The sequence below is a fragment of the Symphodus melops genome (assembly GCF_947650265.1).
Source record: "Symphodus melops genome assembly, chromosome: 14".
NCBI classification, from domain to species: domain Eukaryota; kingdom Metazoa; phylum Chordata; class Actinopteri; order Labriformes; family Labridae; genus Symphodus; species Symphodus melops.
Window position 1 is genome coordinate 13,437,312 of NC_136704.1, and position 18,439 is coordinate 13,455,750.

Sequence of the window (18,439 nt, forward strand, 5' to 3'; positions counted from 1 at the left end):
CAATGTCTCATTATAAAATATAAGAACTGAAAAGGACGGATCATTAAAAACGTGTGGCAGAAGTTTTATGACCTTGTCCGTGAAATTGACAGACAACAAGAAAGTCTCTGGTGAGACGGCTCCATCGCCAATGTGCAGCGAGCTAGCAAATAACTTTGTCTTTGACTGGAGAATATAAAACATCCCGCTAATATGACAGTTTCTCAACATTATTTTCATGTACCTTGTGGAAGTTTAACTGAAATCAAGCCCTAGCCTCAATTAATAAATGCAGATGGAGGAGCAGAGACTGATGACAGGAGACTCATGCTGCGTTAATGAAGAGCATAACTAAAAAAATACTGATGGAAGGTAAAGAGTCTATTTAGGTGCATAGACTATCCCAATCCATCTCATTTATGCCTTTCCGAATTCGTGTTTGATTTTAGCTCATCTCTCATGGAAGTACACACTCAACACACACACAGTCACACAGTCCTCCATGCCCACGCAGCCATACTATAAGGAGGAGTCCCTCTACCCCTGCTCTAAGCAGTGACATTTGGAAACCAAATGTGCCGTCAGTGGCATGAGTGTGTGTTGGTAAGCCAATCTTCTCCAATCTCCCAGAGCTGTGGAGCAGGGGGAGGCACAACATCAATGGGACACACCACTCATAATAAGCTGAGTTGAGAATGCTGACAGCGAGTACAGTTTTAGGCTATAGCTTATGTGCACGTCACAATGTATTTTTGCATGTACATCCGTTTTAGTGTGTATGAATGTGCAAGCACGTGTATGTGTGTGAATAGAAAGTGCGTGCATAGGTGTGGATAGGTACAAACGTGATTTTGCACATTGCAATATTTGATAGAAAACAGATAAACAAAAGATTGTATTATTATTTTTTGGGGTGTGTTTGTTTTTGCCTTGAACCAAATGGAGCAAGTTGCACTCCTCACTGTCCCTTACAGCTTTTTAATGTTTGAAACAAAGATGACAGATAACAGTCAATAAAATGCAGAGAAGGAAGTTCTTTTCATTCTCAAACCCTGAGTTTCTTACCTTCATGGATTACACTGGTTACAAATAAAAGAAAACCTCCTGACATTGATACTTGTTTGGTGCAGCATTAAAATATATTTTCACTTTATCAGGGCCAAACAGCAACAGTTGACAATGGGCCTCAGAGGGACCACATTTTTTAACAGAACCTGAATGCTAAATAAACCAAATTGAAAATGTTCAATATTTGTTGCAGTGATGTCAACAGCTTTTTACCCACTTAAAAAACAAGGTGACTAAAGATCTTTATTAGCGACATCCCTCGTCTCTTTTCATACTTTTCGCTTCTCTCTGTCATCTGGCGAAGAGTCGTTCCATGTCTGTAGCTGTTTTAGCATTCCACTCTTAATTAAATTACTGTATCCAGCTGTTCCCTTTGCTCCATTACAGTAAGAAAAAAAACATTGCTCAAGGGCTAACCACCTGTTTTTTTCTTGTGTCCTTTTCCTGCTACCTCAGGTCTATATATATTTCAGATGTGAAAGTTTGTCTAATTGAGGTTTTTGTACTTTCAAAAACACATTCTCACATCTTCTCTCGGGTGTGTCGAAGCCCTCCTGTGTGGAGAGAAAATGTTGATAATAGAACACTTCCTTCCACACACCTTCCCACTCTGACAGTAAGAGAGAGGAAAGACGTTCTTCTTGTTTGACGCTCCGCTTTGACGCCGTCACTTTTGTTTGTCTCTCATGTCTGTCACCAGCTCCTCACCAATCATCCAAAGATCATGCTGCACCTTCATTACTCACTCTCAGAACTCTGGTATTCCTGTTTGTGTTTTACAAAAATAATACAATCTTCCTTTATCCAGTCTTTTTTAACAATAGTTCAATCCCTCCTGATTATTTGTATCCCTGAACAACAACAACGAGGTTTGAGTTGACTTTAAAGTCCAGTTACAACAAAGTGGCATCCTCTCTTTTTTTGTCTCTCTCTTTTGTTTGCCATAATCATGATTGATATCAGCGGGATTATATTACAACACACACTCCCACCTGTGCCTCCTGTGCTACAGCTCAGGATTATCAGTGTCATCAAGATACCTCCGACTCTGTGTTGTAAGCTTGGAGGGAATCCAGCCATGTTTCCTTGGATTTGGATTGTTTCTTTATCTATCAGAAAGAGCCTCTCCGTGTGAGTTCCATTGAGCAAGCTCCAACATTTGAATGAGGTGACCAGGTTTACTCGCTATAGGTAACCCAATGCTTATTCCAAAAACATTGTCCTGAGCTCTATCTCCTGATCTCCCTCTGTTTTGCTTTCATTTTTCCTATTTCTTACCTTCTCCTAAGAGGTGGGTCCCTTTGCCCTTCTCTGTTCCACTTTCCCTTCCTGTCCTTTAGTTCCTCCCCAAACGTACGTACGTATGTACGTGCGTTTAAACTATATCAAAAATTTTGGGGGAATTTTCACATCAATGGACATTGAAACCTCAAGGCAGTTTAATCAGACAAGACCAATGACAAAACACTAAAGCATGGGTAAGAATTTGTCTGTTTTCTGGAGCCGCCAAAAGGGAAGTAGGGGATGTTTCTTTAGGATTGGGGACACCGGGCCAAGGTCTAAATGTATTATCCTCCTGGGTTCAAATCCCTGACAATCCTCTCAGCCTTCAAGACCAGCTTAGAATTCATTACAAATAACTTAGTGGAACAACAAGAAACATAATGAGGTGTTAAAGTCAGTAAGGTACCAGCATGTTTACCATAAGGGAAGGCAAAGTGTGTCTTGTTGAAAAAGAAAAAAACAAAGATAAGAATGTTATGCTTGGGGAACATTGCCCAATTTCTAGGCTGAGATGTTCCAAATCAAAGAAAACCTTGCCATACGTTGTGGCATCTGGAACGCAAAGTCAACTTTGAAGGCCTGCCACAAAAAGACATGGTTTGTAATAGCAACTTACCTTCTCTGTGCCATCTCTTACTATTACTGAGTTATGTGCATTGGCAGCTTCATGTGTTTCACAGAAATTACACCCATTCCTATCTCACTTTCCTGTAGTATCTTGAACTCTCCCCATAACTTTTTCAATCTTTGCTTTCTGTTCCAAGTCATTTAAGCCTACCTGCAGTTACTCTCTGTAGAAGGTTACCCCTCTCTAGTTTTTAATGGCTTCAGTTTATCTCCATCCCAAGTTTCTCATTCCTTTCCCTCCACTCTGTCCCTCCTCCCCTATTCACTTCTCGCCTCATCTATCACCTCTTTTACTATAACTGCCATTTTTGTACTTTCCCCCCCCACCATCCCATCCACATGCTATCTCATGTGTATCAGAGCCAAATCCCACTCCGTCTTCTCCCCAACTCGTCCATCTCTCTTACCCTCCTTTACTTCTATTCCCCAGCTACCCCTCCCTTTCTGTTATCCCCTCTCTTCTCACACCTTCTTGTCACTCTTTCTGACATGCTATCCTCAGATCTTATTCCTTGCTTTGCACTCTTTCAGTCATTGTCCGCTTCACTTGCCTTCATAATCTATATTATTAACTGTCAACTTGTCACCATTGCCCCATCCCTCCTGCTCCTGATTCCTTACCCTCTATTCTCTCCTCTTTTTTTATATTGTTTTATCCCCCCCAGGGAATGGCTTTGCTGCAACTGGTTTTCACTGATATGGCCTAGTATCTGTCAAGGTTGTGGCTGGAGTATCATTCCATAATTGGATAAGATAAAATATTTTGTCAGTTGGGGGGGGGGGGAATACATTGCAAAGTGCTTTACCCTCTTCTTTATCGTTTGACTATTCTCTCTCTAGCTCATTTTCATTTTAAATTAAGTCCCTACCCTTCCCTTGCTTTTTAGACCCTGTCACTTTTTGATGGCTGTGACATGGCCTATTCTTAGCCCATCCACCATCCACTCATGATGACCCTTTCACAGCTGCATTCTGTCTCAGACTCGGCTCTCTACTGCTCTGACCTCTCTTCACTGCTTGGTTCGTGTGAGTGAATGCATCTATTTTGTACAAGCTTGTGCATGCTAAGTTAGTTTTCCTGAAATTCCTCTCACTGGTTTGACTGCTCTCGCAATATAGCATTTACATAATACTGGCAACACACCTCTGATTGTATGGCATATAATATCGGTGTCACATGCAACAATTTTCTTTTCCAGCTGTCCAGCTGTGCTCTTTTTTCTGTATGAGGCCCATTTAACCTGGAAGGTCCAGGGGAGGTAGATATCTTGAGATTCGAATAGGTGCAAGTTTTAGAGGACACATGGGTGTTTGCAGGGCCGCCCCTGGCCAAGTGGGGGCCCTAAGCAGGATTTTATTTTGGGCCCCCCCTTCCATTAACATAATAATACTAATAATTATAATAATAAATTACAATTACTAACAAATCAAATGAACAGCCTCTATCAACAGTGGAACAAGAACTTCATAGATTTGTTTTGGTTTTCATGGTGAACTACACATTGAAATGATTTTAAATACTAGCCTCATTAGCCAACTAAATTGCAATCAATGCAAATATGATTACAACTAATAATGTTCATTATGATTTAATTTGATGATATTTCAATATTGTATATCCTTATTTTCATGTTGTACTTAGGTTCTACATTTCCACACTACTGTTTACTGCTGCAACACATTAAAATTCTCCATCGTGGGTCAAATAAAGGATTATCTTATTTTATCTAATCTTGTATGACTGTTACCAATTAAATTCACCAAAAGATGACAACATTTTACCGCCATAAAAATAGCCGGATACTTCTATTAAAAACATAGACTGATGCGTTATAAACTTGAGCCAACATATGACCACCAACTGGTCATATTAAAAACTCCTGCTTTTCCAATAAAGCTGAATATATTCAGTTAACAAGACATCTAATAGATGGTTATCAGGGCCGCTTGAAAATTTAATCTCCAGTCCACATCTAGACACAATTATCATCTCTTCTGTCTCATGAGAAGCATGAGGAGACATGCTGGCAGTTTATGTTTATGTGCCACAAAGTTTTTTTCTTTTTTATTTCAACAACATACCCACCTTCAAGTGAACCACAAGCCTCTTCTTGTCTGGACTTTTTCTTTCTTTTGCAAGCTCCCGAATTGTATTGACGTTTGGAAGCCATCTCTTTCTCTCTCTGTACTCTCTACCTGCTAAAAACTGCCTGCCGGCCCATCTGGCCGCTGATTGGTCAGATGGTGATGCTTCACCATGCTTCATCATTGCATCTCTCTTTTTTTTTTCTCCCCTGCCTCCGGCTGACTTGGTGGCGGTGCTCTACGCGCGCCTCTCCCCGCCACGCGCATCCTTTGCGCATTTGCAGAGAATGATGATACTTTATTGATCCCGAGGGAAATTCAATTCACTTGTGCTAAATGGGGCCCCCCATGGATCACAGGGCCCTACGCACAGCGCACGTTCTGCGTGTAGGGAGGGGCGGGCCTGGGTGTTTGTCTGGAAGTGAAGGCAGAGCCATGTAAGGTGGGGATACCATGACATCGACTGTCACTAAGGAAAAGACATCAAAAAGGTAGTCATCTATTCAACAGTCCAGATTGTAGCTTTTAATAAGCCTGCGTTTAATGTCCATTTTTGAGAATTCAAAGAAGAAATAAAATCATTCAGATGTGAGCAGTGCTGCAGCAGAGTGAACTATTCCATTTAATCTCCACTCAAATACTGTATGCCAATATTGAAACAGAGCTTAGCTGCAAATCATTTGAGATAACCAGTTGTGGCTGTCAGTAAGAAGTGCAATGAATTTGTGCTTGACATTGTTTGCATTTCAATGTATTTACAGATCTGTGTCATCCATTTTTGACTTTATTTAAGCAATTTGTGATAATTAGATCTCTTCACTGACAACATTGTGATGCTGTGCTCACTTTCTTATCGTGGTTCCATTCTTTGTTTTATTTGAGCTTAAACTACAAATATCTGCAGGATTCCAAAATGTCCCAATATTTCTTGAATATCAATATTGTAAAGGAATCAGTCCTGAAATGTCAAATACATTAATTGTTCCCCTGGATGTGTCTGCTCTGTTGGAGAGAGATTCATTTTATGAATACTTTTAGCCCTTTAAGAAAACTAATTATGAATGTAATGTGTCCCATACTTAAAACTTTTCAGGATTGCCTACTGCTCCATCCTTAAATCCATTGACTATGGTCCATATATATTTGTTGGAGCAATGGCGATCTTGACTTTGGGTATAGAAAGATAAAGGACATAGGGCAGGGGTCCCCAAACTTTTTCCTGTGAGGGCCACATAACTTTTCCCTTCTCTGATGGGGGGCCGGTGTCAGTTTGTAACAGAAAAAGTGTGACGATCGTAGGGGAGCTTAAAAAATTTATTGTTTTCCAGAAAGCCACACATAACCAAATAACCCTTTCCAGGTTCTTTGCAGAAAAAAAGTCAGGAAACAAATAATAACACTACTAATGAAATAAATAATAACTAAATAACCCTCTCTGAGTTCTTCACAGAAAAAACAGGAAATAAATAACACTATTTATGAAATAAATAATAACTAAATAACTCTCTCTGGGTTCTTCATAGAAAAAAAAGCCATGGAACATTAACTTTCTGTTGTGCCATGCACAATCTTAACAGATAAAAGTTCAGCTCAGTTGTCAGAGCAGAATCTCTGACACATATGAGCAGTCTCTTAAAGTTCTTGTGTTCCTTCGTTATAATCCTTTTGTAGGTTCCAGTAGGCACTCATTCAAGTCAGAAAAGTGAGCTTACCTATGTATGTTCATCAGTGTGAACTGTGGGCCTGCATCTGGCTGGTGAGAAGTTGAATATCAGGTTCCATTCTAGTTACAGCCAGTCTCAAGCACTGATGCAAATGTTCATCTGTCAATCTTGATCTCATCGGAGTTTTCAGCAGTTTCATGCGAGAAAAGGTTTTCTCGCAGATATACGTGCTGCCAAAAACTGTGGACATTTTCATTGCGTGTTTTTTGATGTTTGGATATGTGTCGTTTGGGAGGGCGGCATAGAAGTCAATGAGACTGTTGGGCTTGAATGCGTCTTTCAGAACATCACAGTTCTGTAACTCAGCCAACTCAAACTGATATGAAGGCTGGGCTTCATCAATGTCGGCAACAAAGGGGTTCTGAAAAAGACGGATTTCTTTTGCATGAACATGTAGTTCACTGAATCGCACACCGAACTCCGCCTTCAGCATTTCCAGTGCTTCCACGCACTTTTCAGCTGGGAACGGAACCGCTGGGTTCTCTGTCGACAGGTTTTGGGTAGCAGGAAGATGGACGAAGTTGCGCTTTTTCACTTGTTCCAAAAGCAGCGCTAATTTCACCTCAAATGCTTTTATGTGTGAATACATGTCGCAAATGAGTTTCCCCTCGCCTTGTAGCTGCAAGTTAAGGCTGTTAAGTATTTCTGTCACGTCTGTTAAAAATGCGAATACCCTGCATTCTGAATCAATTTTTCTCTTACCTAACCTTTTCGCCATTATTCCGTTCTCTCTTTGACAGGGCCGGGCCTAGGATTTTTTTTTCTGGAGGCCAAATAGGAAAAAAATCCGATAGCGTCTCTGGTATTGTTCAGAGGGCCGGGCCAAATGTGCTGACGGGCCGTATCCGGCCCGCGGGCCGTAGTTTGGTGACCACTGACATAGGGTATAGAAATATTGCCAATACTTATTTCTACTGTGGTTGCCTATGTTTACAGCCTTATTTTCAACTTGCAAAAAGAGACTGAAGTCAATGTTGATTGATGAGGTAAGAAGCTACATGTCTATGCAGATATCCATTTAAATACAATCATTAAAACCATATCTGTCATTAGATCATCCACAAGGAGTTCCAAGATAGTGTTACATTTTCTTTCTGCATTGACACTTTTCCTTAAATACTGCCAGTAGAAATGCCAGTGGACCCTTTCACTCAACTTGCATACACAAATCCAAGACACATACTATCACATAATCATGTCCTGCTGGGCATTCACTGTAGATAAAGGACAGACTATCAACTTCAAAATGACAAGTACAAATTATGACATCCATATGCTACAGTTTTGTGTTTCTAAATCCCGATTCCAATACTGACAGTGAGACTTGAGTGTTACAAACTTGAGTGGATACAAAGTACTTCATTGGAAGAAAAAAAAAACACAATTACTTTAATTTAGGGAAAAATCATTACTAACATTTTGCTGCCTTTGACTACCTCGACTCTCTCTGTATTGTGATGCTGTTAAAGACTATAGCTGACAGTGCCAACTCAGCGTTCAGCATTTGACCTTACAAAATATTACTGACACAGACACTAATGAATTAAAGTAGGATTTTTGAACACAACCTTTGACTTCTCACTCATTATACAAATGTCACTGTCTCTACAGGTGCTGGAGGATGGTCACCTCTGGACAGTGACCATTACCAGTGGCTTCAGGTGGACTTGGGTTCCAGAAAGCAGGTGAGCACCATTGCAACACAGGGTCGCTACAGCAGTTCAGACTGGACGACACGGTACCGTCTCCTCTACAGTGACACGGGAAGGAACTGGAAACCATATCACCAAGATGGGAACATTTGGGTGAGCAAACAATATGTTTGTTACTGACCATATTTAAGTTACACGTGTGTGCACATAAGCCAAAGCAGAACCTATATGCAGAGCTGTTTTTCAGGTTAATGATTACAAAATAATTATGAAGAAGAAATTAAAACAAACCCCAAAGTTAATACTACAATTAGCTCACCATGCTTTACAGCATGGTGCGCATAAATATTGAGAAAATAATGTGCTGAATTTGACTAGTCCGATAACATATCAAGCTCTGATCTTACTCATTTGAGGTTTAAAATGCAATCAGAGCACAAAGAGCAAAATGTAAATGGACTTGAGCTTGTATAGCGCTTTTCTAGTCTTCCGACTACTCGGAGCGCTTTTACACCTCTTACACCTACCCATCACACCCATTCACACTGATGGGCTGGATATGTGGCCCATCCAGTAACTATCCATTCACGCACATGCATACGCCCCAGACGCAGCAGGGGGAGCAATTTGGGGTTAAGTGTCTTGCCCAAGGACACATCGGACATGTTGCTCGCAGGAGCTGGGGATCGAACCCTCAGCCTTCCGATTGAGGGGCGACGACTCTACCAACTGAGCCACAGCCGCCCAATGTAGAAACAAGCCTTTAGCAGTTAAGGTCCTACATCGTGAGAACTTGACTCCTCTCTGCCTATAGTCTCAACTGGGTAAAATCTCTGATTAGTAGTTCATGTGTTAATGGTCTGCACCAACCACTGTTGCTCGATGGTAAAGACCGGCAGGTGATGACAGATGGGCTTTCTGCAGGAAAAGACAAGAGAAGAACAGCCTTCCTGGTTAATATTGACACACAGCGATAGTCTGCAGGAGAGCCCAGTGGAGGGTTTGTTTGTATGATTGTGCACACCAAAATCTTTTGTTCATTGGATTCCCTCCTGTTGGAAGAATCTTTAAGAAAACAGGAAGTACTACCAGATCTTAGGACAGGGAAGATAATTGTGAGGGGGATTTCTTGCAGTGTCTGTTTCTTTGTAAACTGTTTTTTTCTTTTTTTTTTCCTTGACATAATGGAAACTATAATTAACAGGCTTACAGAATTAGTATCACAAGTGTGGAATTATTACTTTGGAAACAATGTTTCTGATTGATAATTTAAATCAATCTGTGTGAATGTGTGAGGAACAGGATGTCCATTGTTGTGTTTGTGTGGGTCATTCCAGATGTGTTTGTTCTCCACCTTATTTGCCTCTTTGAAGGTTTATTCTCTGATGGGGTCCACAGGCCAACATACCTGTAGTAATGCTTAATATGTAAATTATGTATTCTGAAACTTTGTAAGTTATTTGAAAAGTAATGTTCTCCTATATACAATAAAAACATTAATATATATATATATGTCAGAAAGGCAGGACTTAACACTTCTAGCCTGTTTTATACGAGCCTACCCTGGCTAAAGTTGATACAGAAGGGCATAGATAACAGAAAAACCTTGGAAAGAGTTGCTCCTTTTTAATATTCAAAGTTCAAAAAAGAAGAAAATTGTAGTTTCCAAAGTAAATTAGAACAAGACCTTCTTGTTAGGTTACTTGATAATGATGTCAGTTCTGTGATTGACTGTTCAGGGTGTACCATGCCTCTTGCCTAATGACGGCTGGGATTAGCTTCAGTCCCCTGTGACCCTGAATGGGAAAAGCGTCTTCCAGTGTAATGTTTTAAATTGTTTCTTGTTTTTCTCAAGCATGTATAAGTATTAACACAGTCACCCACCAAGCTTCACAGCCACTCAAATTTCTCTCAAATATGGTCTTGTTCACTTGCTGATAAAAACAAAGGACCAGACCGGGTCAGACTGATTTCCTCTGCCTCTGATAGAAAGGAAATCATTTACACACAGGCAGACACACACAAAGGAGCCAGACTCTGGGCTGGTCTGAAACAGAGCCCATTGCAACAAGCAAGCACCAGAAAATAGCTTTCACTTGTTGCTTTGTATCTGGAGATTTGCTATCTAGAAAGGATGTCTCTGGCTGTCAAAACAGACACACACAAACGCAAAGTTACACACACGTACAGATAGATGCACAAACAGACACAGAGAAATCTGGCAGATGCACTTTCAGAAGATGAAATACATGCAGCCAGGGAAAGAAACTAAATGAAACAGTGCCAGTATTGTTCAAATGGACATAAGCATGCCAACATGCATGTGAATCTTGTTTAAATGTGTTTGTGTGTGTGTGGTGACAAATCAGATCGCTGGGCTGTTCATTAACCAGCTGTCTTGCAGTGAATGGCTTGTTCTGTTTTGAATGATGGCAGCCCACAGAGGCCCAAATGCCCAACAAGGAGACAAACTGGCATCAAGCTTCCTTCATTATTTTTGTTTTCAACTATCCTCACATTGCTTTTCCTCCACTGATCTCATGGATTCTGAAAAATGATATGACAACTTGGCACTATTTTGATTGTTACCCAAGGTTCAATTTTACTAACTGTAAAATCATTGAAGTGGAGCATGTCGTTGTTTAAAAGTTTATGCGTACACCGAGAGGAGCACTGAAAACAAATGTATGTCTTGGTTTGGATCAGGGATCAAGTACAAGCATATTATGTTTTTTATATCTTACTGCAGTTAACTTATAACGTTGTATTCATATGTTGCATGAATATATATCGACTTCATTTTAAATGTGACACAGAAACGCAATAAATCATTGATTTTCTGATTAATGGTTGGACTTTAAAGTCGAAGGAATTAAATGGTTAACTTTGCAGACATTTTTGCGAGGTGTTCAGCATCCACAATATTTTACTTAGCTAATTTTCATCCTCCTCTTCCCATCTTCTTTCTCATTCATATCCCTCCTCCTGCCCCTCCACTCTGCAAAGCAAATGTCTGAATTGAGCTGTTCATTCAGCCGAGCCAAGAAATGGCAGGATGAGTGAATTTTAAGAAAGAAGCTGGAAAATCAGGACAGGGGGATTGAGCATTTGGGTGGAGATGAAAACGGCTTTGTTCTCTCTCTCTCTCTCTCTCTCTGACTCTGTCTCTTAAGTCATGGGTATAGGCAAGAAATAAAGTGTCACCTGGATTAGAAAAAGTAAAATCTTCTGCACAGTCAGCCAAATCCTCTCCAGATAGATAGAATTCAAGCGTGTATTTTTATTCATATTTAATTTCAGAATTTGACACCAGCTTGGAGGTGATGAGGTTTCTTGTGGCAGGTTGAAATGACAAGGTGGTGTGTAGGCGGTTGTGTGTATGCATGCATATGTGCATTCGTGTGTGCATGCAAATTGATCCATTTGTGCCTTTTTGTGCTTCAGATGCCTGAGCCAAATCTACAGGCAGTTTGGAAACCAGATAGTTAAAGAAAAAAACATGCAACAGAGAGTTCATGATGAAGGAGGATTTAGAGGATTTGAAAGTAAAAAAAAAGAGGAGAGACGAAAGGAACCCTGAGAAATATGCAAACAACAACTCATAGTGCTGTTGGCCGAAGTGATAAAAAGAAGTTTTCCAATTTCAGGAAATCTTTTTACCAACACTGTAAATTTCTTCCGTTGTTAAATGTTAACCTGCAGTCATATACACCTGAACTGCCCCTTTTAGTCTAGCACTAAGTTTGCATGGAAGGTACAAGATTCCTTCAAAATTCTTTCAAAGCGCTCAGTTCTCATGATACTCAGAAGTATCATAAGAACTTGACTCATGGCATCCATGACCAACAGGAGCCCTGTGTTCACTTGATGTTATGTTTCTATTTCTGGAAAAACTGTGAACATGTGAGTGAGTTGCAAGACTTCAAACCGCAGCACACTTTACCTTCAGCAAGTCTCAGGACCAGTGCACCTACAGAGAGTAGAAACCACAGTTACAGTTTCCTGAAAGACTCCAAGATGTCTCGTGGAGCTGTGTGAGTTTGAAGCAGGCTGCAAGTAAAAGATTAAAAAAAAACTAAGAGTACTTGTGTGCTCTTTTAACCTTCTGTCAATAAAAATGAAAGTGAGGGAAAGGCAGAGAGGAGATAGAAGCTCTGTTCACATCATGTCCACTCCCCTCACCATAGAGAAAGTTCAATGGCTCTAAGCCGACTGTGAACTCTTGACCATCTCGTCTTTGCAGATAGTGTATATCTTCAGGAGTCAGGTCACTGAGGACTCCGCTCAAAGCCGACCTTCTGTGCCGAGCTTTACCCCTCCTCATGCACATCACTGCCCTGCCCGGCTTATGGCTTATCTCGACTAACACACGGCAGTCTTGTCTATTCTCATCTTAATACCTGAAAGGCTATGGTTCCCCTCCCCGAATGGTTAGTTGTGACTCTTCTGTGCATATACAGTAGGGGAACAGGGTGGGGGAGGTGAGGAGAGAGCACCAGAATGAGCTGGATTAGTACACAATGCCCAGGCAATCGAAAGAGGAATAACTATGAAAAAGGTCAACAATGTGTTTCCTCATGACCTTCCTATCCTGACCCTATGATGTGATAACACATCTACATACATATTTAACAGCAATAAGTTCATACACTTCACACTGATGAATTCAGTTATCTCTTGCTTGTGTAAAATTGATCAAATTATTATCAAGTAAAAATGAAAAACCAATAAATACGTACACAATACATCGTTCTAGGTTGTCCTTCATTTCCGATGATGAGGATCCTTCCTTTGCTATTTGTGAGTCTTGCTGTGGCTGTAGAGTCCAATTTGTGATCCACATTGTCTCCCACAGTCAGAACAGGTGAATCCAAGGGGAGTAGATGCGGTACTGGCTCCATGTCTCCTGGTGTTTCTGAGTCTGTCGTCCCTCTCGGTCCTCCTCAAGTCTATGCACTCCTTGTTGGCAGAGCCTTCGCTAGGTGGTGCGTTGGATGGCGGTTCCCTACAGCTGGGTTGGGTTTAGCTTGCACTTCTTCATCAGCGTTTTTAGTTGGTCCTTATATCGCCTTTTTTGACCACCTGCTGAGCGACGGCCAAGATGTAGTTGGCCATAGAGAACTTTGCGTGGCAGGCAATATTCAGGCATCCTGATGACATGGCCAAGCCAACGCAGATGGTGTTGTGTGACTGTGGCCTCCATACTGATGCAGTTGGTCTTGCAAAGTATCTCAGTATGGGGGACCCAGTCTTGCCAAGATATCCCCAGAATGCATTGTAGTCATCCGATGTGAAAGGCCTCAAGCATCTTGAGGTGTCGGCTGTACAGTGTCCATGCTTCACAGCTGTAGAGGAGTGTTGTCAGGAAAACTGCCTGGTAAACACCTATTTTGGTGTGGAGGCTGAGGTCTTTATTCTCAAAGACTCTTAGTCGTCCAAAAGAAGATGATGCCTGCTTGATCCGGTTTTGTATTTCTATTTCAATGCTGCAGTCATTGGAGATGAAGCTGCCGAGATATTTGAAGGATTCAACTACTGCAAGGGGTTTATTGGAGATGGTGAAGATTGGTGGATGTGATGGGGTGGTGTAAGCCCGCTGGCACAGCATTTCAGTCTTTGGTACATTTACAGATAGCCCCAGCCTGCCATAGGCACTCAGCAGCAGTTGTGAGCACAGCTTGCAGCGCTTCTGGTGAGTGGGCCACAACTGCACAGTCATCCGCATATTGTCGCTCAATAATGTGCTCAGATGTCATTTCGTGACTGCCTGGAGCCTTCTGATGTTAAAAAGGTTTCCATCTAGCCACTATCCTTCTTGATCTTGGTATGGAGCAGCAGTGTCACACAGAGAAGGAAGATATTGAGAAGAACTGGAGCAAGGACGCACCCCTGACGTACGCCAGTGGTGATCCTAAATGTCTCTGATTCCTGACCTCCAACAGTGACATGTGCCATCGTGCCCTCGTGAAACTGTTGAAGGAGTTTGACAGACTTTCTTGGACAGCCAAACTTCAGGAGGATACTCCATAATAGCTCCCTATTGACAGCGTCAAAGGCCTTTGACAGGTCAATAAAAGCCATGAAGAGATCTTGGTGTTGTTCTCAACACTTCTCTTGGAGTTGCCGTGCTGTAAACGCCATGTCCACAGTGCTTCTTTTCCTTCTTAACCCGCATTGTGATTCAGGCAGCAGTTGCTCTGTGATGTTTTGTGCCAGTCGGTGGAGCATGACTGGCCAAGACTTTGCCAGCAACCGCCAGCAGTGAAATGCCCTGGCTGTTGCCACAGATGGACTTCTCCCCCTTCCCTTTGTAGATGGTGATGATATTTGCATCTCTCAATTGTTGAGGGACTGTTTCATGCAGCCATACATCCTTGATGAAGAGAAAAAGTGCACGGGTGCAGAGGTAGCCTCCCTGCTTGAAGATCTCTGCAGGGATACTATCAGGTCCAGGGGTCTTGATGTTTTTCAGCGATCTTATTGCACATTTAACCTCTTCAAAAGTTGTTGGGAGGTCAAGGTCCTGGATGGTAGGGTAAGCTGGTAGATGGTAGATGGGTGGGTAACTCACCCAGGACTAATGGGTCTGTTGGGGATGGCTGGTTCAGGAGGGCTTCAAAGTGTTCTGCCCATCTGCTGGTTATGAGCTTCTGATCCTTGATGAGTGTGGTGCCATCAGCAGACTTCAGCGGTGAGACTGAGCAGTTTCTTGGGCCGTAGATGTTTTTTTACTGCATCATAGAAGTTGTGCATATCATTCTGATCGGCATAAGATTGTATTTCATTTGCCTTTGATATCCACCAGTCGTTCTTCAGGGATTGCAGTTTTGACTGCACCTCTCTCCTAGATGTTATCCATTTCTGGCGGAGAAGAGCGGATGTGAGGTTGAGTAAAGCCGTGTGTGCTTCATGTTTTTGTTTGAACATGATGGTGATTGTGCCTGTATTATCATTAAACCAGTCCTGATAGTTCCTTGTCTTAGAGAGAAGACGCTAGGTCATCAATGGAGACATCAGTGCTCAGGACGGTTTCAATGCCGCTCAGATTTTCAGCCAGTGAGTGGCGGAGATTGTCCCGATCCTGCTTATAATGAGTCTATGGTCTGTCCAACACTCCGCACCTCTCATTAATAAGATAAGACGTCTCTCGTGTCAGAATGTCTCACAATGATGTAGTCCAGTAAGTGCCAGTGTTTGGAGCGTGGATGCATCCACGATGTCTTGTGCTTATTCTTGAGCTTAAGGAGGTTGTTGTTAATAGTCAAGTTATGTTCAGCACATAGGCTTAGAAGCCGCACGCCATTGGCATTGATCTGACCAATGCCATGGCTACCAATGACCCCACTCCACACCGTGCTGTCCTGCCCCAATCTGGCATTGAAATCCCCCAATAAGATCTTGGGCATGTGACGGAGAGCCTCATGTAATGTGGCATAGAAGTGGTCTTTCACGTCATCCTTCGATGGAAGTCTCGGTGCATAAGCACTTAGAAGGATGGCATAACGTTTCTTGGCCAGAGGGATCCTGAGTGACATAAGCCTTTCACTAATGCCAATTGGTGTTTCTGGGAGTTTTGGTTGGAGTGTGTTTTTAATTGCAAGGCCTACAAAATGCTGAAGTTGCCCCTCTGCTGGGTTTCCCTTCCAGAAGAAGGTGTAACCTGGCACTACTTCCTTCAGGGAGCCTTCCTCTTAAAACCTTGTCTCACTGAGTGCAGCGATGTCAACCTTGTAGCGATTCAGTTCTGCTGCAATGAGTGCAGTCCTCCTCTGAGGCCTGTTGGTGACGGCATCAGAGTCCAGGAGAGTTTGAATATTCCATGTAGCCAGTTTGAGAGGGATTATTTTCTTTTGTTTATTTTGACCACTGTATGGAATGTCCCGATAGGTGCGGTTCCCTATCCAGGATGTTTTGAGTGGGCAATGTTTGGGCCACCTTTTCTAGGCCCCTCCCCGATTGGGGTAAGCAGTGTGGTTCCTGAATAGGGCTGCTGAGTCACACAGGGGTCTGCCGGGAGCAGCTGCCACTCAGCCCCAGCTGCAAACGACCATGAATAGCCCTGTGCTGCTGGTGTGCAGGGTTCTGACTAGGAGTTTCCAGTGCATTCAGACCTTTCTCCCATCATCAGAGCCCCCTTCGCCACCAGACTTTGACCGGTTGCTGGTCTCACCGGAGCAGAGGTGGATACCTGCGCAGAGAAATTGTTTTGAGTGGGGGTGCACGTATCCCAACAGCACTTTTTTACTGTGGAAGAGCGTAACCCAAAGGCAAGGGGGACCCAAGACGACCGGCACTTTTCAACAGTTGCAGGAGGCTGCCGGATCTCCAATTTTTCGGAGTACCGCCTACCGTGTGCCGCCAACACATTGCTTTTCTGTCAGGGTGTACTCCCTTAGCCTTTTGTCCTCCCAGACTCATCCGCAAGGCAGCGGAGCAGTGGATGACAAGTGCCAGGGCGTGTCCACCATGGTGGGCCTGCACACCATGTCTCTGGGGCCCACTGCTGCTCCGAGATCTCCTGCCAAGTTAGCCTGGGGCCGCAAAGCCCCAGTATCCATGTGTGACCTCGTGGTGGTCTGGCAGGAGTCTTGGTGATGGAGAGGCTGTGTACTGGCAGGAAAAGACTGATGCATAAGCTGCTTTTCTGTTCACCACAAGGGCTAGCCAGCGGCAGTTCTGAAAGCAAGAGGTAGCAAGCAGATGGAAAGGAGGCATGCACCTTCCCTCTAACTACTGCACTAGGCGCATCACAACACCCTGTGGACTAGGCCCACCCACACACAATGCATACAGACATACATACACGCATAAAGGAATGTGAATTCTGCCAAAAATGTGCAGTTAGATTAATATATAATCAAACATTTGAATGTTCCATAATGAGGCTTTACTTTCTTATTCATTATGTACTGTAGTCATGTGTTTAAATTAGTTGTCAGCACCGACCGAATGCAAGGTCTTACTAAATGGTCCCAGCAACACTTGACAGCAAATTAAGCTTTTGCTAAGGGTAAACTTTGAACTATATCAGTAAAACAATGGGGGGAAAAACTGGTTAAATAAAATGTGTACATAAGCTCTAGCTTTATTAAAAACACAGGGAATGGCCATAATTAATTAAGGTCTTTCTTTTTTTTTTCCAGTGGAGAGCAGAAATTACATTTCTAAATACCTGGTATGCTCAAATCCCATTACTATTATTTTGCTGCTTGTGCATTGTCAGCTGACTTTGAACTCTTTTTATGTCATTGGTGACTTTTTGCTCTCATACAGCATTAAAGTGTTTTGATGTTATTTTACACAGAATTCCAAGCTTTTGTCTCATACACTTTTTGTTCGTGTATACTGCATTTCAGTAAATCGGACTGTTTGCCAAGTGTTTTGGACATATTTACAGTATTTTGTTTGCAGAAAATACAGTATGATGTTTTCTTAGAGGCTGTGATTTAAGTATACTTAGTAAATGTTCAGTACAAAATGTTTACAGTATACTGTATACAGGGGACTGAAAACCACAGAGCCTCAGGGAATTTCTGCAGAGCCTGAAATCAGCTTAAATATGAAGCGATATGAACAGGGAGTGTCTTACATCTACACTGAGCTGTAAACAAGACAGAGTTCCCTGCAGCCAGAGAGTCTGATGGCAGGCATTCTAAATATGTAGACTCATAATTATTTTGTATGTTTTACTTTGCACCTTAGGGCAGGATGTGATGAGTGGAACAAATACAAATGCTCTTAATCTCAGAGCCGCTTCTTTGACTGCAGGCTTGCAGTATGATGTGTTTAATTTAAATGTGTGTGTGTGTGTGTGTGTGTGTGTGTATGTGTGTGCTTTTTTAAAGGCCTTCTCTGGGAACTCCAACTCAGAGAGCTCAGTCTTCCATGAACTGCAGCAGGGAATCGTTGCGCGCTTCCTGCGAATCGTCCCACTGGACTGGAGCGAGGAAGGAAGGATCGGCCTGCGTATAGAAGTGTACGGCTGTTCATACTGTGAGTGAAGAACGACACACAGACATA

General features: G+C 42.4%; 1 protein-coding gene across 2 annotated transcripts in view; it reads left to right on the forward strand.

Moving 5' to 3' along the window:
• LOC306835013 (contactin-associated protein-like 2) overlaps positions 1-18,439 on the forward strand; it is a 195,939-nt gene that overhangs the window by 76,999 nt on the left and 100,501 nt on the right. For both annotated transcript variants that reach the window (XM_079361383.1, XM_079361384.1), the window contains exons 3-4: positions 8,379-8,572; positions 18,265-18,412. In XM_079361383.1, the coding sequence (XP_079217509.1) occupies positions 8,379-8,572; positions 18,265-18,412 (342 nt within the window). The remainder of the gene's footprint in view (positions 1-8,378; positions 8,573-18,264; positions 18,413-18,439) is intronic.